Source organism: Heterodontus francisci, chromosome 32, assembly GCF_036365525.1.
Source record: "Heterodontus francisci isolate sHetFra1 chromosome 32, sHetFra1.hap1, whole genome shotgun sequence".
Classification (NCBI taxonomy): domain Eukaryota; kingdom Metazoa; phylum Chordata; class Chondrichthyes; order Heterodontiformes; family Heterodontidae; genus Heterodontus; species Heterodontus francisci.
In genome coordinates, this window is record NC_090402.1 from 52,815,747 (window position 1) to 52,843,602 (window position 27,856).

At 56.8% G+C, this 27,856-nt stretch overlaps 2 protein-coding genes across 5 annotated transcripts in view; one reads left to right on the plus strand and one right to left on the minus strand.

Moving 5' to 3' along the window:
• The window catches only part of tmem203 (transmembrane protein 203), a 97,052-nt gene extending 84,912 nt beyond the window's left edge, over window positions 1-12,140 (minus strand). For 2 of the 3 annotated variants that reach the window (XM_068012811.1, XM_068012810.1), the window contains exon 1: window positions 11,324-12,140. In XM_068012811.1, coding sequence (XP_067868912.1) covers window positions 11,324-11,356 — 33 coding nt within the window. In that variant the 5' untranslated portion in view covers window positions 11,357-12,140. The remainder of the gene's footprint in view (window positions 1-11,323) is intronic. The other variant, XM_068012809.1, reaches the window with a different exon arrangement.
• Window positions 11,394-27,856, plus strand: part of ndor1 (NADPH dependent diflavin oxidoreductase 1) — an 83,539-nt gene continuing 67,076 nt past the window's right edge. For both annotated transcript variants that reach the window (XM_068012807.1, XM_068012808.1), the window contains exons 1-3: window positions 11,394-11,469; window positions 22,758-22,823; window positions 24,536-24,670. In XM_068012807.1, coding sequence (XP_067868908.1) covers window positions 24,536-24,670 — 135 coding nt within the window. In that variant the 5' untranslated portion in view covers window positions 11,394-11,469; window positions 22,758-22,823. The remainder of the gene's footprint in view (window positions 11,470-22,757; window positions 22,824-24,535; window positions 24,671-27,856) is intronic.

Here is a 27,856-nt window from a genome sequence, read left to right on the forward strand (position 1 = left end):
AATGTACTGAGACTCTCTGTCCTTCCCTGTAACACTGTCCCAGTGTAGTGAGACTCTCTGTCCCTGTGTAGTGAGACTCTCTGTCCCTCCAAGTATCACAGTCCCAGTGCAGTGAGACTCTCTGTCCCTCCATCTAACACTGTCCCAGTGTAGTGAGACTCGCTGTCCCTCCATGTTACACTGTCGCAGTGTAGTGAGACCCTCTGTCCCTCCCTGTAACACTGTCCCAGTGTAGTGAGACTCTCTGTCCCTCCATCTAACACTGACCCAGTGCAATGAGACTCTCTGTCCCTCCATGTAACAGTGTCCCAATGTACTGAGACTCTCTGTCCTTCCCTGTAACACTGTCCCAGTGTAGTGAGACTCTCTGTCCCTGTGTACTGAGACTCTCTGTCCTTCCCTGTAACACTGTCCCATTGTAGTGAGACTCTCTGTCCCTGTGTACTGAGACTCTCTGTCCTTCCTTGTAACACTGTCCCAGTGTAGTGAGACTCTCTGTCCCTCCATGTAACACTGTCCCAATGTACTGAGACTCTCTGTCCTTCCCTGTAACACTGTCCCAGTGTACTGAGACTCTCTGTCCTTCCCTGTAACACTGTCCCAATGTACTGAGACTCTCTGTCCTTCCCTGTAACACTGTCCCAGTGTAGTGAGACTCTCTGTCCTTCCCTGTAACACTGTCCCAGTGTACTGAGACTCTCTATCCCTGTGTACTGAGACTCTCTGTCCTTCCCTGTAACACTGTCCCAGTGTCGTGAGACTCTCTGTCCCTCCATGTAACACTGTCCCAATGTACTGAGGCTCTCTGTCCTTCCCTGTAACACTGTCCCAGTGTAGTGAGACTCTCTGTCCCTGTGTACTGAGACTCTCTGTCCTTCCCTGTAACACTGTCCCAGTGTAGTGAGACTCTCTGTCCCTGTGTACTGGGACTCTCTGTCCTTCCCTGTAACACTGTCCCAGTGTAGTGAGACTCGCTGTCCTTCCTTGTAACACTGTCCCAGTGTCGTGAGACTCTCTGTCCTTCCCTGTAACACTGTCCCAGTGTCGTGAGACTCTCTGTCCTTCCCTGTAACACTGTCCCAGTGTAGTGAGACTCTCTGTCCCTGTGTACTGAGACTTTCTGTCCTTCCCTGTAACACTGTCCCAGTGTAGTGAGACTCTCTGTCCCTGTGTACTGAGACTCTCTGTCCTTCCCTGTAACACTGTCCCAGTTTAGTGAGACTCTCTGTCCTTCCCTGTAACACTGTCCCAGTGTAGTGAGACTCTCTGTCCTTCCCTGTAACACTGTCCCAGTGTACTGAGACTCTCTGTCCTTCCCTGTAACACTGTCCCAGTGTAGTGAGACTCTGTCCTTCCCTGTAACACTGTCCCAGTGTACTGAGACTCTCTGTCCTTCCCTGTAACACTGTCCCAGTGTACTGAGACTCTCTGTCCTTCCCTGTAACACTGTCCCAGTGTCGTGAGACTCTCTGTCCTTCCCTGTAACACTGTCCCAGTGTCGTGAGACTCTCTGTCCTTCCCTGTAACACTGTCCCAGTGTAGTGAGACTTTCTGTCCCTCCCTGTAACACTGTCCCAGTGCAGTGAGACTTTCTGTCCCTCCCTGTAACACTGTCCCAGTGTAGTGAGACTCTCTGTCCCTCCATGTAACAGCCCCAGTGCAATGAGACTCTCTGTCCCTCCCTGTAACACTGTCCCAGTGCAGTGAGACTTTCTGTCCCTCCATATAACACTGTCCGAGTGTAGTGAGACTCTCTGTCCCTCCATGTAACACTGTCCCGGTGTAGTGAGACTCTCGGTCCCTCCCTGTAACACTGTCCCGGTGCAGTGAGACTCTCTGTCCCTCCATCTAACACTGTCCCAGTGTAGCGAGACTCTCTGTCCCTCCATGTATCACAGTCCCAGTGTAGTGAGACTCTCTGTACCTCCATCTAAAACTGTCCCAGTGTAGTGAGACTCTCTGTCCCTCCATGTTACACTGTCGCAGTGTAGTGAGACCCTCTGTCCCTCCCTGTAACACTGTCCCAGTGTAGTGAGACTCTCTGTCCCTCCATCTAACACTGTCCCAGTGTAGTGAGATTCTCTGTCCCTCCATCTAACACTGTCCTGGTGTAGTGAGACTCTCTGTCCCTCCCTGTAACACTGTCCCAGTGTAGTGAGACTCTCTGACCCTCCATCTATCACTGTCCCAGTGTAGTGAGACTCTCTGTCCCTCCATCTAACACTGTCCCGGTGTAGTGAGACTCTCTGTCGCTCCATGTAACACTGTCCCGGTGTCCTGAGACTGTCTGTCCCTCCATCTAAAACTGTCCCAGTGTAGTGAGACTCTATGTCCCTCCATCTAAAACTGTCCCAGTGTAGTGAGACTCTCTGTCCCTCCATGTTACACTGTCGCAGTGTAGTGAGACCCTCTGTCCCTCCCTGTAACACTGTCCCAGTGTAGTGAGACTCTCTGTCCCTCCCTGTAACACAGTCCCAGTGTAGTGAGACTCTCTGTCCCTCCATCTATCACTGTCCCAGTGTAGTGAGACTCTCTGTCCCTCCATGTTACACTGTCGCAGTGTAGTGAGACCCTCTGTCCCTCCATGTAACACAGTCCCAATGGAGTGAGACTCTCTGTCCCTCCATCTTACACAGTCCCAGTGTAGTGAGACCCTCTGTCCCTCCATGTATCACTGTCCCAGTGTAGTGAGACCCTCTGTCCCTCCCTGTAACACGGTCCCGGTGTAATGAGACTCTCTGTCCCTCCATGGAACACTGTCCCAGTCAAGTGAGACTCTCTGTCCTTCCATCTTACACTGGCCCAGTGTAGTGAGACTCTCTGTCCCTCCATCTAACACTGTCCCAGTCTAGTGAGACCCACTGTCCCTCCATGTAACACTGTCCCAGTGGAGTGAAACTCTCTGTCCCTCCATCTAACACTGTCCCAATGTAGTGAGACCCACTGTCCCTCCATGGAACACTGTCCCAGTGGAGTGAGACTCTCTGTCCCTACCTGTTACACTGTCCTGGTGTAGTGAGACTCTCTGTCCCTCCATGTAACACTGTCCCAGTGGAGTGAGACTGTCTGCCCCTCCATCTTTCACTGTCCCAGTGTGGTGAGACTCTCTGTCCCTCCATCTAACACTGTCCCAGTGTAGTGAGACCCTCTGTCCCTCCCTGTAACACTGTCCCTCCATGTAACACTGTCCCAGTGTAGTGAGATTCCCTGTCCCTCCATGTAACACAGACCCAGTGGCGTGAGACTCTCTGTCCCTCCATCTTACAATGTCCCAGTGTCGTTAGACTCTCTGTCCCTCCCTGTAACACTGCCCCAGTGTACGGAGACTCTCTGTCCCTCCATGTAACACTGTCCCGCTGCAGTGAGACTCTCTGTCCCTCCCTGTAACTCTGTCCTGGTGCAGTGAGACTCTCTGTCCCTCCATCTAACACTTTCCTAGTGTAGTGAGACTCTCTGTCCCTCCATGTAACACTGTCCCAGTGTAGTGAGACTCTCTGTCCCTCTCTGGAACATTGTCCCGGTGTAGTGAGACTCTCTGTCCCTCCATGTAACGCTGTCCTGGTGTAGTGAGACTCTCTGTCCTCCCTGAAACACTGTCCCGGTGTAGTGAGACTCTCTGTCCCTCCATATAACACTGTCGCAGTGCAGTGAGACTCACTGTCCCTCCATGTTACACAGTCCCACTGCAGAGAGACTCTCTGTTCCTCCATGTTACACTGTCCCAGTGTAGTAAGACTCTCTGTCCCTCCATCTTACACTGTCCCAGTGTCGTGAGACTCTCTGTCCCTCCATGTAACACAGTCCCAATGGAGTGAGACTCTCTGTCCCTCCATGTAACACAGTCCCAGTGTCGTTAGACTCTGTCCCTCCCTGTAACAATGTCCCGGTGTAATGAGACTCTCTGTCCCTCCCTTTAACACTGTCCCGGTGTAGTGAGACTCCCTGTCCCTCCATGTTACACTGTCCCAGTGTCGTGAGACCCTCTGTGCCTCCCTGTAACACTGTCCCAGTGCAGTGAGACTCTCTGTCCCTCCATCTTGCACTGTCCCAGCGTAGTGAGACTCTCTGTCGCTGTGTCGTGAGACTCTCTGTCCCTCCATGTAACACAGTCCCAATGGAGTGAGACTCTCTGTCCTTCCCTGTAACACTGTCCCAGTGTAGTGAGACTCTCTGTCCCTCCATGTAACACTGTCCCAATGTACTGAGACTCTCTGTCCCTGTGTAGTGAGACTCTCTGTCCCTCCAAGTATCACAGTCCCAGTGCAGTGAGACTCTCTGTCCCTCCATCTAACACTGTCCCAGTGTAGTGAGACTCGCTGTCCCTCCATGTTACACTGTCGCAGTGTAGTGAGACCCTCTGTCCCTCCCTGTAACACTGTCCCAGTGCAGTGAGACTCTCTGTCCCTCCATCTAACACTGACCCAGTGCAATGAGACTCTCTGTCCCTCCATGTAACAGTGTCCCAATGTACTGAGACTCTCTGTCCTTCCCTGTAACACTGTCCCAGTGTAGTGAGACTCTCTGTCCCTGTGTAGTGAGACTCTCTGTCCCTCCAAGTATCACAGTCCCAGTGCAGTGAGACTCTCTGTCCCTCCATCTAACACTGTCCCAGTGTAGTGAGACTCTCTGTCCCTCCCTGTAACACAGTCCCAGTGTAGTGAGACTCTCTGTCCCTCCATCTATCACTGTCCCAGTGTAGTGAGACTCTCTGTCCCTCCATGTTACACTGTCGCAGTGTAGTGAGACCCTCTGTCCCTCCATGTAACACAGTCCCAATGGAGTGAGACTCTCTGTCCCTCCATCTGACACAGTCCCAGTCAAGTGAGACCCTCTGTCCCTCCATGTATCACTGTCCCAGTGTAGTGAGACCCTCTGTCCCTCCCTGTAACACGGTCCCGGTGTAATGAGACTCTCTGTCCCTCCATCTAACACTGTCCCAGTCTAGTGAGACCCACTGTCCCTCCATGTAACACTGTCCCAGTGGAGTGAAACTCTCTGTCCCTCCATCTAACACTGTCCCAATGTAGTGAGACCCACTGTCCCTCCATGGAACACTGTCCCAGTGGAGTGAGACTCTCTGTCCCTACCTGTTACACTGTCCTGGTGTAGTGAGACTCTCTGTCCCTCCATCTAACACTGTCCCAGTGTAGTGAGACCCTCTGTCCCTCCCTGTAACACTGTCCCTCCATGTAACACTGTCCCAGTGTAGTGAGATTCCCTGTCCCTCCATGTAACACAGACCCAGTGGCGTGAGACTCTCTGTCCCTCCATCTTACAATGTCCCAGTGTCGTTAGACTCTCTGTCCCTCCCTGTAACACTGCCCCAGTGTACGGAGACTCTCTGTCCCTCCATGTAACACTGTCCCGCTGCAGTGAGACTCTCTGTCCCTCCCTGTAACTCTGTCCTGGTGCAGTGAGACTCTCTGTCCCTCCATCTAACACTTTCCTAGTGTAGTGAGACTCTCTGTCCCTCCATGTAACACTGTCCCAGTGTAGTGAGACTCTCTGTCCCTCTCTGGAACATTGTCCCGGTGTAGTGAGACTCTCTGTCCCTCCATGTAACGCTGTCCTGGTGTAGTGAGACTCTCTGTCCTCCCTGAAACACTGTCCCGGTGTAGTGAGACTCTCTGTCCCTCCATATAACACTGTCGCAGTGCAGTGAGACTCACTGTCCCTCCATGTTACACAGTCCCACTGCAGAGAGACTCTCTGTTCCTCCATGTTACACTGTCCCAGTGTAGTAAGACTCTCTGTCCCTCCATCTTACACTGTCCCAGTGTAGTGAGACTCTCTGTCCCTCCATGTAACACAGTCCCAATGGAGTGAGACTCTCTGTCCCTCCATGTAACACAGTCCCAGTGTCGTTAGACTCTGTCCCTCCCTGTAACAATGTCCCGGTGTAATGAGACTCTCTGTCCCTCCCTTTAACACTGTCCCGGTGTAGTGAGACTCCCTGTCCCTCCATGTTACACTGTCCCAGTGTCGTGAGACCCTCTGTGCCTCCCTGTAACACTGTCCCAGTGCAGTGAGACTCTCTGTCCCTCCATCTTGCACTGTCCCAGTGTAGTGAGACTCTCTGTCGCTGTGTCGTGAGACTCTCTGTCCCTCCATGTAACACAGTCCCAATGGAGTGAGACTCTCTGTCCTTCCCTGTAACACTGTCCCAATGTACTGAGACTCTCTGTCCCTGTGTAGTGAGACTCTCTGTCCCTCCAAGTATCACAGTCCCAGTGCAGTGAGACTCTCTGTCCCTCCATCTAACACTGTCCCAGTGTAGTGAGACTCGCTGTCCCTCCATGTTACACTGTCGCAGTGTAGTGAGACCCTCTGTCCCTCCCTGTAACACTGTCCCAGTGCAGTGAGACTCTCTGTCCCTCCATCTAACACTGACCCAGTGCAATGAGACTCTCTGTCCCTCCATGTAACAGTGTCCCAATGTACTGAGACTCTCTGTCCTTCCCTGTAACACTGTCCCAGTGTAGTGAGACTCTCTGTCCCTGTGTACTGAGACTCTCTGTCCTTCCCTGTAACACTGTCCCATTGTAGTGAGACTCTCTGTCCCTGTGTACTGAGACTCTCTGTCCTTCCTTGTAACACTGTCCCAGTGTAGTGAGACTCTCTGTCCCTCCATGTAACACTGTCCCAATGTACTGAGACTCTCTGTCCTTCCCTGTAACACTGTCCCAGTGTACTGAGACTCTCTGTCCTTCCCTGTAACACTGTCCCAATGTACTGAGACTCTCTGTCCTTCCCTGTAACACTGTCCCAGTGTAGTGAGACTCTCTGTCCCAATGTACTGAGACTCTCTGTCCTTCCCTGTAACACTGTCCCAGTGTACTGAGACTCTCTATCCCTGTGTACTGAGACTCTCTGTCCTTCCCTGTAACACTGTCCCAGTGTCGTGAGACTCTCTGTCCCTCCATGTAACACTGTCCCAATGTACTGAGGCTCTCTGTCCTTCCCTGTAACACTGTCCCAGTGTAGTGAGACTCTCTGTCCCTGTGTACTGAGACTCTCTGTCCTTCCCTGTAACACTGTCCCAGTGTAGTGAGACTCTCTGTCCCTGTGTACTGGGACTCTCTGTCCTTCCCTGTAACACTGTCCCAGTGTAGTGAGACTCTCTGTCCTTCCTTGTAACACTGTCCCAGTGTCATGAGACTCTCTGTCCTTCCCTGTAACACTGTCCCAGTGTCGTGAGACTCTCTGTCCTTCCCTGTAACACTGTCCCAGTGTCGTGAGACTCTCTGTCCTTCCCTGTAACACTGTCCCAGTGTACTGAGACTCTCTGTCCCTGTGTACTGAGACTTTCTGTCCTTCCCTGTAACACTGTCCCAGTGTAGTGAGACTCTCTGTCCCTGTGTACTGAGACTCTCTGTCCTTCCCTGTAACACTGTCCCAGTTTAGTGAGACTCTCTGTCCTTCCCTGTAACACTGTCCCAGTGTAGTGAGACTCTCTGTCCTTCCCTGTAACACTGTCCCAGTGTACTGAGACTCTCTGTCCTTCCCTGTAACACTGTCCCAGTGTAGTGAGACTCTCTGTCCTTCCCTGTAACACTGTCCCAGTGTACTGAGACTCTCTGTCCTTCCCTGTAACACTGTCCCAGTGTACTGAGACTCTCTGTCCTTCCCTGTAACACTGTCCCAGTGTAGTGAGACTCTCTGTCCTTCCCTGTAACACTGTCCCAGTGTACTGAGACTCTCTGTCCTTCCCTGTAACACTGTCCCAGTGTACTGAGACTCTCTGTCCTTCCCTGTAACACTGTCCCAGTGTACTGAGACTCTCTGTCCTTCCCTGTAACACTGTCCCAGTGTCGTGAGACTCTCTGTCCTTCCCTGTAACACTGTCCCAGTGTCGTGAGACTCTCTGTCCTTCCCTGTAACACTGTCCCAGTGTCGTGAGACTCTCTGTCCTTCCCTGTAACACTGTCCCAGTGTACTGAGACTCTCTGTCCTTCCCTGTAACACTGTCCCAGTGTACTGAGACTCTCTGTCCTTCCCTGTAACACTGTCCCAGTGTCGTGAGACTCTCTGTCCTTCCCTGTAACACTGTCCCAGTGTACTGAGACTCTCTGTCCTTCCCTGTAACACTGTCCCAGTGTCGTGAGACTCTCTGTCCTTCCCTGTAACACTGTCCCAGTGTACTGAGACTCTCTGTCCTTCCCTGTAACACTGTCCCAGTGTCGTGAGACTCTCTGTCCTTCCCTGTAACACTGTCCCAGTGTACTGAGACTCTGTCCTTCCCTGTAACACTGTCCCAGTGTCGTGAGACTCTCTGTCCTTCCCTGTAACACTGTCCCAGTGTACTGAGACTCTCTGTCCTTCCCTGTAACACTGTCCCAGTGTCGTGAGACTCTCTGTCCTTCCCTGTAACACTGTCCCAGTGTAGTGAGACTCTCTGTCCTTCCCTGTAACACTGTCCCAGTGTACTGAGACTCTCTGTCCTTCCCTGTAACACTGTCCCAGTGTCGTGAGACTCTCTGTCCTTCCCTGTAACACTGTCCCAGTGTAGTGAGACTCTCTGTCCTTCCCTGTAACACTGTCCCAGTGTACTGAGACTCTCTATCCCTGTGTACTGAGACTCTCTGTCCTTCCCTGTAACACTGTCCCAGTGTCGTGAGACTCTCTGTCCTTCCCTGTAACACTGTCCCAGTGTAGTGAGACTCTCTGTCCCTCCATGTAACACTGTCCCAGTGTAGTGAGACTCTCTGTCCCTCTCTGGAACATTGTCCCGGTGTAGTGAGACTCTCTGTCCCTCCATGTAACGCTGTCCTGGTGTAGTGAGACTCTCTGTCCTCCCTGAAACACTGTCCCGGTGTAGTGAGACTCTCTGTCCCTCCATATAACACTGTCGCAGTGCAGTGAGACTCACTGTCCCTCCATGTTACACAGTCCCACTGCAGAGAGACTCTCTGTTCCTCCATGTTACACTGTCCCAGTGTAGTAAGACTCTCTGTCCCTCCATCTTACACTGTCCCAGTGTAGTGAGACTCTCTGTCCCTCCATGTAACACAGTCCCAATGGAGTGAGACTCTCTGTCCCTCCATGTAACACAGTCCCAGTGTCGTTAGACTCTGTCCCTCCCTGTAACAATGTCCCGGTGTAATGAGACTCTCTGTCCCTCCCTTTAACACTGTCCCGGTGTAGTGAGACTCCCTGTCCCTCCATGTTACACTGTCCCACTGTCGTGAGACCCTCTGTGCCTCCCTGTAACACTGTCCCAGTGCAGTGAGACTCTCTGTCCCTCCATCTTGCACTGTCCCAGTGTAGTGAGACTCTCTGTCGCTGTGTCGTGAGACTCTCTGTCCCTCCAAGTATCACAGTCCCAATGGAGTGAGACTCTCTGTCCTTCCCTGTAACACTGTCCCAGTGTAGTGAGACTCTCTGTCCCTCCATGTAACACTGTCCCAATGTACTGAGACTCTCTGTCCCTGTGTAGTGAGACTCTCTGTCCCTCCAAGTATCACAGTCCCAGTGCAGTGAGACTCTCTGTCCCTCCATCTAACACTGTCCCAGTGTAGTGAGACTCGCTGTCCCTCCATGTTACACTGTCGCAGTGTAGTGAGACCCTCTGTCCCTCCCTGTAACACTGTCCCAGTGCAGTGAGACTCTCTGTCCCTCCATCTAACACTGACCCAGTGCAATGAGACTCTCTGTCCCTCCATGTAACAGTGTCCCAATGTACTGAGACTCTCTGTCCTTCCCTGTAACACTGTCCCAGTGTAGTGAGACTCTCTGTCCCTGTGTACTGAGACTCTCTGTCCTTCCCTGTAACACTGTCCCATTGTAGTGAGACTCTCTGTCCCTGTGTACTGAGACTCTCTGTCCTTCCTTGTAACACTGTCCCAGTGTAGTGAGACTCTCTGTCCCTCCATGTAACACTGTCCCAATGTACTGAGACTCTCTGTCCTTCCCTGTAACACTGTCCCAGTGTACTGAGACTCTCTGTCCTTCCCTGTAACACTGTCCCAATGTACTGAGACTCTCTGTCCTTCCCTGTAACACTGTCCCAGTGTAGTGAGACTCTCTGTCCCAATGTACTGAGACTCTCTGTCCTTCCCTGTAACACTGTCCCAGTGTACTGAGACTCTCTATCCCTGTGTACTGAGACTCTCTGTCCTTCCCTGTAACACTGTCCCAGTGTCGTGAGACTCTCTGTCCCTCCATGTAACACTGTCCCAATGTACTGAGGCTCTCTGTCCTTCCCTGTAACACTGTCCCAGTGTAGTGAGACTCTCTGTCCCTGTGTACTGAGACTCTCTGTCCTTCCCTGTAACACTGTCCCAGTGTAGTGAGACTCTCTGTCCCTGTGTACTGGGACTCTCTGTCCTTCCCTGTAACACTGTCCCAGTGTAGTGAGACTCTCTGTCCTTCCTTGTAACACTGTCCCAGTGTCATGAGACTCTCTGTCCTTCCCTGTAACACTGTCCCAGTGTCGTGAGACTCTCTGTCCTTCCCTGTAACACTGTCCCAGTGTAGTGAGACTCTCTGTCCCTGTGTACTGAGACTCTCTGTCCTTCCCTGTAACACTGTCCCAGTTTAGTGAGACTCTCTGTCCTTCCCTGTAACACTGTCCCAGTGTAGTGAGACTCTCTGTCCTTCCCTGTAACACTGTCCCAGTGTACTGAGACTCTCTGTCCTTCCCTGTAACACTGTCCCAGTGTAGTGAGACTCTGTCCTTCCCTGTAACACTGTCCCAGTGTACTGAGACTCTCTGTCCTTCCCTGTAACACTGTCCCAGTGTACTGAGACTCTCTGTCCTTCCCTGTAACACTGTCCCAGTGTACTGAGACTCTCTGTCCTTCCCTGTAACACTGTCCCAGTGTCGTGAGACTCTCTGTCCTTCCCTGTAACACTGTCCCAGTGTACTGAGACTCTCTGTCCTTCCCTGTAACACTGTCCCAGTGTACTGAGACTCTCTGTCCTTCCCTGTAACACTGTCCCAGTGTACTGAGACTCTCTGTCCTTCCCTGTAACACTGTCCCAGTGTCGTGAGACTCTCTGTCCTTCCCTGTAACACTGTCCCAGTGTCGTGAGACTCTCTGTCCTTCCCTGTAACACTGTCCCAGTGTCGTGAGACTCTCTGTCCTTCCCTGTAACACTGTCCCAGTGTCGTGAGACTCTCTGTCCTTCCCTGTAACACTGTCCCAGTGTACTGAGACTCTCTGTCCTTCCCTGTAACACTGTCCCAGTGTACTGAGACTCTCTGTCCTTCCCTGTAACACTGTCCCAGTGTAGTGAGACTCTCTGTCCCACATGGACTGAGACTCTTTCACCCTCCATGCACTCTCTCCTATTCCGGCGCCACTCTCTCATTCTCTCCTACCAGCTTTAGGCACTCCGAGACTCCAGGCCGCATCAGAGCCGCGCAACCGCAGTGGCTTCAACGCCATCCCCACTTCTCGCGATAACCAGATCAGCCTGGAATCCGGCAGCGAGATTGTCGTAAAACGGCAGGAGGATGGAGACTGAGTGAGTGTGAACTTGAGAGACAGGGAGAGAGGGGGACAGCGAGAGGGGGAGAGCGGGGACGGTGAGACGGGGAGAGCGGGGACGGTGAGACGGGGAGAGCGGGGACGGTGAGACGGGGAGAGCGGGGACGGTGAGACGGGGAGAGCGGGGACAGTGAGAGGGGGGACGTGGAGAGCGGGGACGGGGAGAGCGGGGACGGGGAGAGCGGGGACGGGGAGAGCGGGGACGGGGAGAGCGGGGACGGGGAGAGCGGGGACGGGGAGAGGGGGGACGGGGAGAGGGGGAGAGCGGGGACGGTGAGACGGGGAGAGCGGGGACAGTGAGAGGGGGGACGTGGAGAGCGGGGACGGGGAGAGCGGGGACGGGGAGAGCGGGGACGGGGAGAGCGGGGACGGGGAGAGCGGGGACGGGGAGAGGGGGGACGGGGAGAGGGGGGACGGGGAGAGGGGGAGAGCGGGGACGGTGAGACGGGGAGAGTGTGGACAGTGAGACGGGGAGAGTGAGAGCGGGGACAGTGAGAGGGGGAGAGCGGGGACAGCGAGAGGGGGAGAGCGAGAGCGGGGACAGCGAGACAGGCCGAGCGGGGACAGCGGGACTGGGCGAGCGGGGACAGCGAGACAGGCCGGGCGGGGACAGCGGGACCGGGCGGGCGAGGACAGCGAGAGGGGGAGAGCGGGGACAGCGAGAGGGGGAGGGCGGGGACAGCGAGAGGGGGAGGGCGGGGACAGCGAGAGGGGGAGGGCGGGGACAGCGAGAGGGGAGGGCGGGGACAGCGAGAGGGGAGAGCGGGGACAGCGAGAGGGGGAGGGGGAGAGCGGGGACAGCGAGACAGGCCGAGCGGGGACAGCGGGACTGGGCGAGCGGGGACAGCGAGACAGGGAGAGCGGGGACAGCGAGACAGGCCGGGCGGGGACAGCGGGACCGGGCGGGCGAGGACAGCGAGAGGGGGAGGGCGGGGACAGCGAGAGGGGGAGGGCGGGGACTGCGAGAGGGGGAGGGCGGGGAGAGCGAGAGGGGGAGAGCGGGGAGAGCGAGAGGGGGAGAGGGAGAGGGGGGGAGCGGGGACAGGGAGGGCGGGAGGGCGGGGACAGCGAGAGGGGGAGGGCGGGGACAGCGAGAGCGGGGAGAGCGAGAGCGGGGAGCGGGGAGCGGGGACAGTGAGACAGTGAGAGCGGGGACAGTGAGAGCGGGGACAGTGAGAGCGGGGAGAGTGGGGACAGTGAGAGCGGGGAGAGTGGGGACAGTGAGAGGGGGAGAGTGGGGACAGTGAGAGGGGGAGAGTGGGGACAGTGAGAGGGGGAGAGTGGGGACAGTGAGAGGGGGAGAGTGGGGACAGTGAGAGGGGGAGAGTGGGGACAGTGAGAGGGGGAGAGTGGGGACAGCGAGAGAGGCCGAGCGGGGACAGCGGGACAGGGAGAGGGGGGACAGGGAGACAGGGAGAGGGGGGACAGGGAGACAGGGAGAGGGGGGACAGGGAGACAGGGAGAGGGGGGACAGCGAGACAGGGAGAGGGGGGACAGGGAGACAGGGAGAGGGGGGACAGCGAGACAGGGAGAGGGGGGACAGCGAGACAGGGAGAGGGGGGACAGCGAGACAGGGAGAGGGGGGACAGCGAGACAGGGAGAGGGGGGACAGGGAGACAGGGAGAGGGGGGACAGCGAGACAGGGCGAGTGGGGACAGTGAGACAGGGAGAGGGGGGACAGCGAGACAGGGCGAGTGGGGACAGTGAGACAGGGAGAGGGGGGACAGCGAGACAGGGAGAGGGGGGACAGGGAGACAGGGAGAGGGGGGACAGGGAGACAGGGAGAGGGGGGACAGGGAGACAGGGAGAGGGGGGACAGGGAGACAGGGAGAGGGGGGACAGGGAGACAGGGAGAGGGGGGACAGGGAGACAGGGAGAGGGGGGACAGGGAGAGGGGGGACAGCGAGACAGGGAGAGGGGGGACAGCGAGACAGGGAGAGGGGGGACAGCGAGACAGGGAGAGGGGGGACAGCGAGACAGGGAGAGGGGGGACAGCGAGACAGGGAGAGGGGGGACAGCGAGACAGGGAGAGGGGGGACAGCGAGACAGGGAGAGGGGGGACAGCGAGACAGGGAGAGGGGGGACAGTGAGACAGGGAGAGGGGGGACAGGGAGAGAGGAGACGGGGAGAGAGGGGACAGGGAGAGGGGGGACAGCGAGACAGGGCGAGTGGGGACAGTGAGACAGGGAGAGGGGGGACAGCGAGACAGGGAGAGGGGGGACAGCGAGACAGGGAGAGGGGGGACAGCGAGACAGAGAGAGGGGGGACAGCGAGACAGGGAGAGGGGGGACAGCGAGACAGGGAGAGGGGGGACAGCGAGACAGGGAGAGGGGGGACAGCGAGACAGGGAGAGGGGGGACAGCGAGACAGGGAGAGGGGGGACAGCGAGACAGGGAGAGGGGGGACAGCGAGACAGGGAGAGGGGGGACAGGGAGACAGGGAGAGGGGGGACAGGGAGACAGGGAGAGGGGGGACAGTGAGACAGGGAGAGGGGGGACAGTGAGACAGGGAGAGGGGGGACAGTGAGACAGGGAGAGGGGGGACAGCGAGACAGGGAGAGGGGGGACAGGGAGACAGGGAGAGGGGGGACAGGGAGACAGGGAGAGGGGGGACAGGGAGACAGGGAGAGGGGGGACAGCGAGACAGGGAGAGGGGGGACAGCGAGACAGGGAGAGGGGGGACAGCGAGACAGGGAGAGGGGGGACAGCGAGACAGGGAGAGGGGGGACAGCGAGACAGGGAGAGGGGGGACAGCGAGACAGGGAGAGGGGGGACAGCGAGACAGGGAGAGGGGGGACAGCGAGACAGGGAGAGGGGGGACAGCGAGACAGGGAGAGGGGGGACAGGGAGACAGGGAGAGGGGGGACAGTGAGACAGGGAGAGGGGGGACAGCGAGACAGGGAGAGGGGGGACAGCGAGACAGGGAGAGGGGGGACAGCGAGACAGGGAGAGGGGGGACAGCGAGACAGGGAGAGGGGGGACAGCGAGACAGGGAGAGGGGGGACAGTGAGACAGGGAGAGGGGGGACAGTGAGACAGGGAGAGGGGGGACAGTGAGACAGGGAGAGGGGGGACAGTGAGACAGGGAGAGGGGGGACAGTGAGACAGGGAGAGGGGGGACAGCGAGACAGGGAGAGGGGGGACAGCGAGACAGGGAGAGGGGGGACAGCGAGACAGGGAGAGGGGGGACAGCGAGACAGGGAGAGGGGGGACAGCGAGACAGGGAGAGGGGGGACAGTGAGACAGGGAGAGGGGGGACAGTGAGACAGGGAGAGGGGGGACAGTGAGACAGGGAGAGGGGGGACAGGGAGACAGGGAGAGGGGGGACAGGGAGACAGGGAGAGGGGGGACAGGGAGACAGGGAGAGGGGGGACAGGGAGACAGGGAGAGGGGGGACAGGGAGACAGGGAGAGGGGGGACAGTGAGACAGGGAGAGGGGGGACAGTGAGACAGGGAGAGGGGGGAGAGAGGGGACAGTGAGACAGGGAGAGGGGGGACAGCGAGACAGGGAGAGGGGGGACAGCGAGACAGGGAGAGGGGGGACAGCGAGACAGGGAGAGGGGGGACAGCGAGACAGGGAGAGGGGGGACAGCGAGACAGGGAGAGGGGGGACAGCGAGACAGGGAGAGGGGGGACAGTGAGACAGGGAGAGGGGGGACAGTGAGACAGGGAGAGGGGGGACAGTGAGACAGGGAGAGGGGGGACAGTGAGACAGGGAGAGGGGGGACAGTGAGACAGGGAGAGGGGGGACAGTGAGACAGGGAGAGGGGGGACAGTGAGACAGGGAGAGGGGGGACAGTGAGACAGGGAGAGGGGGGACAGTGAGACGGGAGAGGGGGGACAGTGAGACTGGGAGAGGGGGGACAGTGAGACAGGGAGAGGGGGGACAGTGAGACAGGGAGAGGGGGGACAGGGAGAGGGGGGACAGGGAGAGGGGGGACGGTGAGACGGTGAGACGGGGAGAGCGGGGACGGTGAGACGGGGAGAGCGGGGACGGTGAGACGGGGAGAGGGGGGACGGTGAGACGGGGAGAGGGGGGACGGTGAGACGGGGAGAGGGGGGACAGGGAGAGCGGGGACGGTGAGACGGGGAGAGCGGGGACGGTGAGACGGGGAGAGCGGGGACGGTGAGACGGGGAGAGCGGGGACGGGGAGAGCGGGGGCAGCGGGGACGAGGAGAGCGGGGGCAGCGAGAGGGGGAGAGCGGGGGCAGCGAGAGGGGGAGAGCGGGGGCAGCGAGAGGGGGAGAGCGGGGACAGGGAGAGGGGGAGAGCGGGGACAGGGAGAGGGGGAGAGCGGGGACAGGGAGAGGGGGAGAGCGGGGACAGGGAGAGGGGGAGAGCGGGGACAGGGAGAGGGGGAGAGCGGGGACAGGGAGAGGGGGAGAGCGGGGACAGGGAGAGGGGGAGAGCGGGGACAGCGAGAGGGGGACAGCGAGAGGGGGACAGCGAGAGGGGGACAGCGAGAGGGGGACAGCGAGAGGGGGACAGCGAGAGGGGGACAGCGAGAGGGGGACAGCGAGAGGGGGACAGCGAGAGGGGGAGAGTGTGGACAGGGAGAGTGTGGACAGGGAGAGTGTGGACAGGGAGAGTGTGGACAGGGAGAGTGTGGACAGGGAGAGTGTGGACAGGGAGAGTGTGGACAGGGAGAGTGTGGACAGGGAGAGTGTGGACAGGGAGAGTGTGGACAGGGAGAGTGTGGACAGGGAGAGTGTGGACAGGGAGAGTGTGGACAGGGAGAGTGTGGACAGGGAGAGTGTGGACAGGGAGAGTGTGGACAGGGAGAGTGTGGACAGGGAGAGTGTGGACAGGGAGAGTGTGGACAGGGAGAGTGTGGACAGGGAGAGTGTGGACAGGGAGAGTGTGGACAGGGAGAGTGTGGACAGGGAGAGTGTGGACAGGGAGAGTGTGGACAGGGAGAGTGTGGACAGGGAGAGTGTGGACAGGGAGAGTGTGGACAGGGAGAGCGGGGACAGGGAGAGCGGGGACAGGGAGAGGGGGAGAGCGGGGACAGGGAGAGGGGGAGAGCGGGGACAGGGAGAGGGGGAGAGCGGGGACAGGGAGAGGGGGAGAGCGAGAGGGGGACAGCGAGAGGGGGACAGCGAGAGGGGGACAGCGAGAGGGGGACAGCGAGAGGGGGACAGCGAGAGGGGGACAGCGAGAGGGGGACAGCGAGAGGGGGACAGCGAGAGGGGGAGAGTGTGGACAGGGAGAGCGGGGACAGGGAGAGGGGGGACAGGGAGAGGGGGAGAGGGGGGACAGGGAGAGGGGGAGAGCGGGGACAGGGAGAGGGGGAGAGCGGGGACAGGGAGAGGGGGAGAGCGGGGACAGGGAGAGGGGGAGAGCGGGGACAGGGAGAGGGGGAGAGCGGGGACAGGGAGAGGGGGAGAGCGGGGACAGGGAGAGGGGGAGAGCGGGGACAGGGAGAGGGGGAGAGCGGGGACAGGGAGAGGGGGAGAGCGGGGACAGGGAGAGGGGGAGAGCGGGGACAGGGAGAGGGGGAGAGCGGGGACAGGGAGAGGGGGAGAGCGGGGACAGGGAGAGGGGGAGAGCGGGGACAGGGAGAGGGGGAGAGCGGGGACAGGGAGAGCGGGGACAGTGAGAGCGAGAGGGGGAGAGCGGGGACAGCGAGAGGGGGAGAGCGGGGACAGCGAGAGGGGGAGAGCGTGGACAGCGAGACGGGGAGAGTGTGGACGGGGAGAGTGTGGACGGGGAGAGCGTGGACGGGGAGAGTGTGGACGGGGAGAGCGTGGACGGGGAGAGCGTGGACGGGGAGAGCGTGGACGGGGAGAGCGTGGACGGGGAGAGCGTGGACGGGGAGAGCGTGGACGGGGAGAGCGTGGACGGGGAGAGCGTGGACGGGGAGGGCGTGGACGGGGAGGGCGTGGACGGGGAGAGCGTGGACGGGGAGGGCGTGGACGGGGAGGGCGTGGACGGGGAGAGCGTGGACGGGGAGAGCGTGGACGGGGAGAGCGTGGACGGGGAGAGCGTGGACGGGGAGAGCGTGGACGGGGAGAGCGTGGACGGGGAGAGCGTGGACGGGGAGAGCGTGGACGGGGAGAGCGTGGACGGGGAGAGCGTGGACGGGGAGAGCGTGGACGGGGAGAGCGTGGACGGGGAGAGCGTGGACGGGGAGAGCGTGGACGGGGAGAGCGTGGACGGGGAGAGCGTGGACGGGGAGAGCGTGGACGGGGAGAGCGTGGACGGGGAGAGCGTGGACGGGGAGAGCGGGGACGGGGAGAGCGGGGACGGGGAGAGGGGGAGAGCGGGGACGGGGAGAGGGGGAGAGCGGGGACGGGGAGAGGGGGAGAGCGGGGACGGGGAGAGGGGGAGAGCGGGGACGGGGAGAGGGGGAGAGCGGGGACGGGGAGAGGGGGAGAGCGGGGACGGGGAGAGGGGGAGAGCGGGGACGGGGAGAGGGGGAGAGCGGGGTCGGGGAGAGGGGGGACAGTGAGACGGGGAGGGCGGGGACAGCGAGAGGGGGAGAGCGGGGACAGGGAGAGGGGGAGAGGGAGAGCGGGGACAGGGAGAGGGGGAGAGGGGGAGAGCGGGGACAGGGAGAGGGGGACAGGGAGAGCGGGGACAGGGAGAGGGGGAGAGCGGGGACAGGGAGAGGGGGAGAGCGGGGACAGGGAGAGGGGGAGAGCGGGGACAGTGAGAGGGGGGACAGCGAGACGGGGAGGGCGGGGACAGCGAGAGCGGAGACAGCGAGAGCGGGGACAGCGGGGACAGCGAGAGGGGGAGAGCGAGGAGAGCGGGGAGAGCGAGAGGGGGAGAGCGAGAGGGGGAGAGCGAGAGGGGGAGAGCGAGAGCGGGGAGAGCGAGAGCGGGGAGAGCGAGAGCGGGGAGAGCGAGAGGGGGGAGAGCGAGAGGGGGGACAGCGAGAGGGGGGACAGCGAGAGGGGGGGACAGCGAGAGGGGGGGACAGCGAGAGGGGGGGACAGCGAGAGGGGGGACAGCGAGAGGGGGGACAGCGAGAGGGGGGACAGCGAGAGCGGGAGAGCGGGGACAGCGAGAGGGGGAGAGCGGGGACAGTGAGAGGGGGAGAGCGTGGACAGTGAGAGGGGGAGAGCGTGGACAGTGAGAGGGGGAGAGCGTGGACAGTGAGAGGGGGAGAGCGTGGACAGTGAGAGGGGGAGAGCGTGGACAGTGAGAGCGGGGAGAGCGGGGACAGTGAGAGGGGGAGAGCGGGGACAGTGAGAGGGGGAGAGCGGGGACAGTGAGAGCGGGGAGAGCGGGGACAGTGAGAGGGGGAGAGCGGGGAGAGCGGGGACAGTGAGAGGGGGAGAGCGGGGAGAGCGGGGACAGTGAGAGCGGGGACAGTGAGAGCGGGGACAGTGAGAGCGGGGACAGTGAGAGCGGGGACAGTGAGAGCGGGGACAGTGAGAGGGGGGACAGCGAGAGGGGGGACAGCGAGAGGGGGGACAGCGAGAGGGGGGACAGCGAGAGGGGGGACAGCGAGAGGGGGGACAGCGAGAGGGGGGACAGCGAGAGGGGGGACAGCGAGAGGGGGGACAGCGAGAGGGGGGACAGCGAGAGGGGGGACAGCGAGAGGGGGGACAGCGAGAGGGGGGACAGCGAGAGGGGGGACAGCGGGGACAGCGAGAGGGGGAGAGCGGGGACAGCGAGAGGGGGACAGCGAGAGGGGGAGAGCGGGGAGAGCGAGAGCGGGGAGAGCGAGAGCGGGGAGAGCGAGAGGGGGAGAGCGAGAGGGGGAGAGCGAGAGGGGGAGAGCGAGAGGGGGAGAGCGAGAGGGGGAGAGCGAGAGGGGGAGAGCGGGGAGAGCGAGAGCGGGGACAGCGAGAGCGGGGACAGCGAGAGGGGGGACAGCGAGAGGGGGGACAGCGAGAGGGGGGACAGCGAGAGGGGGAGAGGGGGGACAGCGAGACGGGGAGAGGGGGGACAGCGAGACGGGGAGAGGGGGGACAGGGAGAGCGTGGACAGTGAGAGGGGGAGAGCGTGGACAGTGAGAGGGGGAGAGCGTGGACAGTGAGAGGGGGAGAGCGTGGACAGTGAGAGGGGGAGAGCGTGGACAGTGAGAGGGGGAGAGCGTGGACAGTGAGAGGGGGAGAGCGTGGACAGTGAGAGGGGGAGAGCGTGGACAGTGAGAGGGGGAGAGCGTGGACAGTGAGAGGGGGAGAGCGTGGACAGTGAGAGGGGGAGAGCGTGGACAGTGAGAGGGGGAGAGCGTGGACAGTGAGAGGGGGAGAGCGTGGACAGTGAGAGGGGGAGAGCGTGGACAGTGAGAGGGGGAGAGCGGGGACAGTGAGAGGGGGAGAGCGGGGACAGTGAGAGCGGGGAGAGCGGGGACAGTGAGAGGGGGAGAGCGGGGACAGTGAGAGGGGGAGAGCGGGGACAGTGAGAGGGGGAGAGCGGGGACAGTGAGAGCGGGGAGAGCGGGGACAGTGAGAGGGGGAGAGCGGGGAGAGCGGGGACAGTGAGAGGGGGAGAGCGGGGAGAGCGGGGACAGTGAGAGCGGGGACAGTGAGAGCGGGGACAGTGAGAGCGGGGACAGTGAGAGCGGGGACAGTGAGAGCGGGGACAGTGAGAGCGGGGACAGTGAGAGCGGGGACAGTGAGAGGGGGGACAGTGAGAGGGGGGACAGTGAGAGGGGGGACAGTGAGAGGGGGGACAGTGAGAGGGGGGACAGCGAGAGGGGGGACAGCGAGAGGGGGGACAGCGAGAGGGGGGACAGCGAGAGGGGGGACAGCGAGAGGGGGGACAGCGAGAGGGGGGACAGCGAGAGGGGGGACAGCGAGAGGGGGGACAGCGAGGACAGGGAGAGCGTGGACAGTGAGAGGGGGAGAGCGTGGACAGTGAGAGGGGGAGAGCGTGGACAGTGAGAGGGGGAGAGCGTGGACAGTGAGAGGGGGAGAGCGTGGACAGTGAGAGGGGGAGAGCGTGGACAGTGAGAGGGGGAGAGCGTGGACAGTGAGAGGGGGAGAGCGTGGACAGTGAGAGGGGGAGAGCGTGGACAGTGAGAGGGGGAGAGCGGGGACAGTGAGAGGGGGAGAGCGGGGACAGTGAGAGCGGGGAGAGCGGGGACAGTGAGAGGGGGAGAGCGGGGAGAGCGGGGACAGTGAGAGGGGGAGAGCGGGGAGAGCGGGGACAGTGAGAGCGGGGACAGCGAGAGCGGGGACAGCGAGAGCGGGGACAGCGAGAGCGGGGACAGCGAGAGCGGGGACAGCGAGAGCGGGGACAGCGAGAGCGGGGACAGCGAGAGGGGGGACAGCGAGAGGGGGGACAGCGAGAGGGGGGACAGCGAGAGGGGGGACAGCGAGACGGGGAGAGGGGGGACAGCGAGACGGGGAGAGGGGGGACAGCGAGACGGGGAGAGGGGGGACAGCGAGACGGGGAGAGGGGGGACAGCGAGACGGGGAGAGGGGGGACAGCGGGACGGGGAGAGGGGGGACAGCGGGACTGGTCGAGCGGGGACTGGGCGAGTGGGGACAGTGGGACTGGGCGAGTGGGGACAGTGGGACTGGGCGAGTGGGGACAGTGGGACTGGGCGAGTGGTGACAGTGGGACTGGGCGAGTGGGGACAGTGGGACTGGGCGAGTGGGGACAGTGGGACTGGGCGAGTGGGGACAGTGGGACTGGGCGAGTGGGGACAGTGGGACAGGGCGAGTGGGGACAGGGCAAGTGGTGATAGTGAGACAGGGCGAGTGGGGACAGTGGGACTGGGCGAGTGGGGACAGTGGGACAGGGCGAGTGGGTACAGTGGGACTGGGTGAGTGGGGACAGGGCGAGTGGTGATAGTGAGACAGGGCGAGTAGGGACAGTGGGACTGGGCGAGTGGGGACAGGACGAGTGGTGATAGTGGGACAGGGCGAGTAGGGACAGTGGGACTGGGCGAGTGGGGATAGTGGGACAGGGCGAGTGGGTACAATGGGACTGGGCGAGTGGGGACAGGGCGAGTGGTGATAGTGGGACAGGGCGAGCGGGGACAGTGGGACAGGGCGAGCGGGGACAGTGGGACAGGGCGAGTGGGGACAGGGCGAGTGGTGATAGTGAGACAGGGCGAGTAGGGACAGTGGGACTGGGCGAGTGGGTACAATGGGACTGGGCGAGTGGGGACAGGGCGAGTGGTGATAGTGGGACAGGGCGAGCGGGGACAGTGGGACAGGGCGAGCGGGGACAGTGGGACAGGGCGAGCGGGGACAGTGGGACAGGGCGAGCGGGGACAGTGGGACAGGGCGAGCGGGGACAGTGGGACAGGGCGAGCGGGGACAGTGGGACAGGGCGAGCGGGGACAGTGGGACAGGGCTTTGTGAGGACATTGGGACAGGGCGAGTGGGGACAGTGAGGCAGGGCGAGTGGGGACAGTGAGGCAGGGCGAGTGGGGACAGTGGGACAGGGCGAGTGGGGATGTGGGAATAGTGAGAAACACCAAGTGGTGTTTGGCCCTGCCAAAGCACTGAAATCGTCCTTATCAATATCACAAGTGACATTCTCTGTGACTGTGCCCTTGATAAACACGCCCCCCCCCCCCCACCCCCCACTTTCGACCACTGTTCATCCTTTGTCACAGTTGACCACATCATCATCCTCCAATGCCTCTCCTCCGTTGCCCATCTGGGTGGGACTGCACTTGTCTGGTTTCATTCTTACCTATCCAGTCGTAGCCAGAAAATCACCTGCAATGGCTTTTCTTGCCACTCCTGTGCCATTACCCTGATATTCCCCATGATCTTTCCTTGGCACGCTCTTATTTCTCATCAACATGATGCCCCTCAGCATCTGAAAACACTAGTTTGCTGACAACATGGCAACACCACTCTTTTCTATCTACTGTCTCAATTTCTTCCAGCTAAACGTTGGTAAAACCAACACCATTGTCTTTGGTCCCTTCCACAAACTCCATGCTCTTGCTACCCCTATTCCCCTCTCCGGCCACAGTCTCCGGTTAAACCAGACTGTTTGTAACTTTAGTGTCCTGATTGAACTTGGGGTGATCTTCTGGCCACATATTCTCTCCATCACAAAGAATGCCTACTTCCACCTTCTTAATATCACAATCTCCACTCCTGCATCAGCCTATCTTTCACTAAAATCCTTTTCCATGCTTCTGTCACCCAGGAGCTCGACCATACCAATGTTCTCCTGGCTGGCCTCCTACCTTCTATCCTCCATAAACTTGAACTCATGCAAAACTCTTCTCCCCTCTTCTAACTCACATCAAGTCCCGCTTACCCATTTCCTGCTGTGGCTGTGTGCATTTCCTGCATTAGTGTTTTCTGTGCCACTAACCATCCATTTACTTCACCAGTGTTTCCTGAGATGGGACTTCTTTCAGGGTACATTCTGAAGTTGACTCTGTGCTGATTTATGGAAGGTAACTCATTAACTTGCCTCATTCTGTAGCTGAGACTAAATTTGTGCATCATTTACAGAAGCCCGATATTATTATGATTTGGGGTATTTTGAAGTAATCAGTGTTGGTAGTTCTGCACTGCACTTATCAGCCTGATGTCAGGGTCACTCTTGCTGCTGTTTCAGTAAGTACTCCTGGATAATAAGAAAATCTCATTTAATTTTTTGAAGAGGTGACTGAGGTAGTGGACAGGGGAGTGTCTATAGATGTTATTTATATTGTCTTCCAGAAGGCATTTGATAAAGTCCCACATAAGAGACTGTTAAGTAAGGTAGAAGCCCATGGAGTTGAGGGCAAATTATTGACATGGTTAGAAAGTTGGTTGAGTGGTAGGCGGCAGAGAATGGGGATAATGGGTAAGTACTCTGATTGGCAGGATGTGACTAGTGGTGTCCTGCAGGGATCTGTGTTGGGGCCTCATTTATTCACATTATTCATTAACAGCTTGGATGATGGCATAGTAAGTCATATATCCAAATTTGCTGATGATACAAAGTTAGGCGGCATTGTAGACAGTCTAGATGATAGTGTAAAATTGCAAAGAGATATTGACAGACTACGTGAGTGGGCAAAACTATGGCAGATGGATTTCAATGCGGGCAAGTATGAGGTTATCTATTTTTGACCAAAAAAGGATAGAGCAGGGTACTTTCTAAATGGGAAGAGGTTAAGTACAGTGGATATCCAAAGAGACTTGGGGGTTCAGGTGCACAGATCTTTAAAATGCCACGAGCAAGTGCAGAAAATAATCAAAAAGGCTAATGGAATGCTAGCCTTTCTATCTAGAGGATTGGAGTATAAAGACAGAGGTTATGCTGCAGCTGTACAAAACCCTGGTTAGACCCCACTTGGAGTACTGTGAACAGTTCTGGGCACCACACCTTCGGAAGGATATATTGGCCTTGGAGGGAGTGCAACGTAGGTTTACAAGAATGATACCCGGACTACGGGGTTAAGTTACGAGGAGAGATTACACAAATTAGGCCTGTTTTTGCTAGAATTTAGAAGGTTAAGGGGTGATCTGATCGAAGTCTTCAAGATATTAACAGGAAAAGACAGGCTAGATAAAGATAAACTATTTCCACTGGTTGGAGATTCTAAAACTAGGGAGCATAGTCTAAAAATTAGGACCAGACCGTTCAGGAGAGATGTTAGGAAGCACTTCTTCACGCAAAGGGTGGTAGAGGTTTGGAACTCTCGCCCACAAACAGCCGTTGAAGCTCGAACAGTTGTTAACAAAAATCTAACTATCTCAGATTTAAAATTAAGCAAAGATATTAAGGGATATGAGCCGAAGGCAGGGATATGGGCCAAAGGCTGGTATATGGAGTTAGGCCACGGATCAGTCATGATCTCATTGAATAGCAGGACAGGCTCGAGGGGCTGAATGGCCTGTTCCTATCTTCCTGTGTTCCTAAAACTAAAAATTATTTTCAAGTGTGTGTTTAATGATATGTTATAAAGAATACAGTATCTTACTGCTGTTGAGATTTGTAATCTGCTTAGGCTTCTGTACTGAAGCTACTGGTGTCTCCTGTACTGCTCCAGATCTCTTACTTTGTGTGATGTACTATTTTCAATAAGTTAAACAAGTACGTCTGATGGCAGCTTGGGGATGTGCAGGTTCCGTCTTACCCTCCTCCAGCCTCACGAGCTGTACTATTTCCTTGTAGATGGCTGAGCGGAAGCTGCTGGTGTTGTTCGGTAGTCAGACTGGCACAGCACAGGATGTGGCCGAGCGGATCGGAAAGGAAGGAGTGCGGCGGCACTTCAAGTGCAGAGTGATGCCATTGGATAGTTATACAGTAGTGAGTATTGGTGGCAGTGATGGAGATGAATGAGGCCAACCTTCACCCTGTGTGCAACCTCTTACTATATCTCAAACTTGCTGTGCTCAATGCCTGAGATGTGAGTGGTCCCGCAGTATATTGTAGGCGTAGTTGCTCAGCATCGAGTTTGCCTGCATTACAAGAATGACACGATTCAAAAATTGGTTGTGAATTGCTTTGGGATATCCTAGAGATGTAAAATAAAGAAGGAAGATTTACGTTATATAGGGCATTTCAGTTTCGAAATAAGGGAGAAGCTACTTGGGACCGAGATGAGGAGAAATTTCTTTACTCATAGAGTTGTGAATCTTTGGAATTCTGTGGAAGGTTGATGAGCTGCAGGCACAAGTTGCCAATGATCTAGTGGCAATAACAGAGAATTGGCTCAAAGGAGGGGAGGATTGGGCACTTAAGATTCTTGCATTGAAAGTATTCGGAAAGATATTAATTTTAAAAGAAGGAAGGGGTGGCAGTATTGATCAAAGTAACTACTAAACACTGGAGAGGGATGGTTTGGTCAAGGGTCAAAGGCAGAGTCTATTTGTTAAGGATTTAGGAACAATAGAGGAGATATTGCATAACTGGGTGTTTACTATAGGCCACCAAATAGTGGAAAGTAGATGGAGGAGCAAAATTTCAGGCAAACTAGAGAAAGATGGAAGAACTACAGAGTAATAATAATGGGGACATCAATTATCCTAAAATAAACTGGAATAGTAACAATGTAAAGTGCAAAAAGGGGGAGGAATTCCTGAAATGTGTAAAAGAGATCTTTGTTGATCAGTGTTCATCCCAACAGGGAAGAAAGCAGTGTTAGATTACATTCTGGGGAATGAAGTTGTAAAATGGAACATGTTTCAGTAGGAGAGCATTTGGGCAACTGTGATCATAATATCATAGAAGCATAGAAATTTACGGCACAGAAACTGGCCAATCAGCCCATTGTATCTGTGCCGGATGAAAAAGAGCAAGCAACCTAATTGCACTTTCCAAGTCTTGGTTTCTGGCCCTGTAAGTTACGGCACTTTAAATGCATTTCCAAGTGCTTTTTAAATGTGATGAAAGTTTCCCTCTACCACCCTATCTGCTAGTGAGTTCCAGACCCACACCAAAATTTCTCCTCAGCTCCCCTTGAATCCTTCAACCAATTACTTTAAATCTGTGGTTTTTGGTTATAAGTGGAAAATAAGTGCTTCCTATCCACTTTATGTGGACCCCCCATAATTTTATACACCTCAATTATGAGCAGGTTTCAAATTGATATGGAAAAGAACAAGGAACAATCAATCACGCATAAAAATACTTAAATGGAGAAGGGCTAACTTCACTGAATTGAAAAGGAATCTGATCCAGATGGATTGGAATCAAGGATTGACAGGCAAAACAGTAAATGGTTTTCGATTCCTGGGGCACTGGCACCAGTACTGGGGAAAGTGGGTGCTTTAGCTTTGGGACGATCATGCTAGGATTAGTGTTCTGACGAGTCGTATAATGAGGCCAGTAGAGAGGGCTTTAAACTAAATAGTGGGGGGAAGGGATTATATGAGAGGCGATCTGGTAAATCAAAGGGAAACAACGAGATAATCGAACAGGGTAGTGATTTGGGTAATGATGACCAGAGTGTGGCAGGAAGAGATAGAGCATGCAAACGTAAGGCTGCGCCAGCAGATAAGGTCCAAGGTTGCAGAAATGGTAAAAAGACAGTTATAGGTTCTGGATCTGATTGCATGCAGCATTCGTAACAAAATGGATGAATTGTTAGCACAGATAAAAATAAATATGGTTGACCAGATAGCCATTACAAGGTAACCAAGGTTGGAAACTAAATATTCAAGGGTATTTGACATTTCAAAAAGATAGGAAGAAAGGAAAAGTTAGCTCTGTTAATCAAGGATGAGATCAGTACAGTAGTGAGAAATGACCTGAGCTTGGAAGAGCAAGGTGTGGAATCATTTTGGGTAGAGATAAGAAATAGGAAATGTGAGAGGGCACTTGAGGGAATAGTTTATGGGCCCCTAACAGTTACTACACTGTATGACAGAGTATACAGGAAGAAATAAATGTGGCATGTCAGAAAGGTACCGCAATAGTCATGGGTGATTTTTAATCTACATGTAGCTTGGGCAATCAGATTGGCAAATGTAGCCTGGAAAATGAGTTCATAGAGTGTATTTGGAACAATTTCTTAGAGCAGTACGTTCTAGAGCCAACTAGGAAGCAGGCTATTCTAGACCTGGTAACGTGCAATGAGACAGGATTAATCAATAACTTCATGGTAAAGGAGCCTCTAGGCAACAGTGATCAGAGTATGATAGAATTTCAAGTTCAGTTTGAAGGGAGAAGTGGGTCTAAGGCTAGTGTTTTAAACCTAAATAAAGGCAATTACAAGGGTATGAAGGCAGAGCTAACTAAAGTGTACTGGGAAACTAGGTTAAAAGGTAGGACAGGAGAGATGCAGTGGCAGACTTTTAAAGAGATATTTACTAACTCTCAGCAAAGATTTCTCCCAGTGAGAAAGAAAAATTCTTTGAGAAAGATGCATCATCCATGGCTAAATAAGGAAGCTAAGGATAGTATCAAATTAAAAGAAATACTGTAAAAAAAAAAATTTGCAAAAATTAGTGGTAGATCAGAAGATTGGACAGATTTTAAGAACCAGCAAAGAATGATGAGAAAGTAATTAAGAAGGAAAAAGTAGAGTATAAGAAAAAACTAGCTGGTAATATAAAAACAGATAGTAAGAGCTTCTACAAGTATTTAAATAGGGAAAGAGTAACTAAAGCTGGTGTTGATCCTCTAGAGAGTGAGTCTGTGGAACTGATAATGGAAAACAAGGAAATGGCGGAGGCGTTGAACATGTATTTGTGTCTGTTTTCACTGTAGAAGATTTAGAAAACCTGCCAAAGAAAATCAAGAGGTGAAAGGGAGGGGGGAACTTAAAACAATCACCAGTGCTGGGAAAGCTGTTGGACCTAAAGGCTGACAAGTCTCCAACCAGATGGCCTGCATCCTAGTGTGTTGAAAGAAGTGGCTGCAGAGATGATAGAGGTTTTAGTTATAACCTTCCAAAATTCCTTAGATTCTGGAAGGGTCTCAGCGGACTGGCAAATAGCAAATATTTATTCAAGAAAGGAGGGACACAGAAAGCAGGAAGCTATAGGCCAG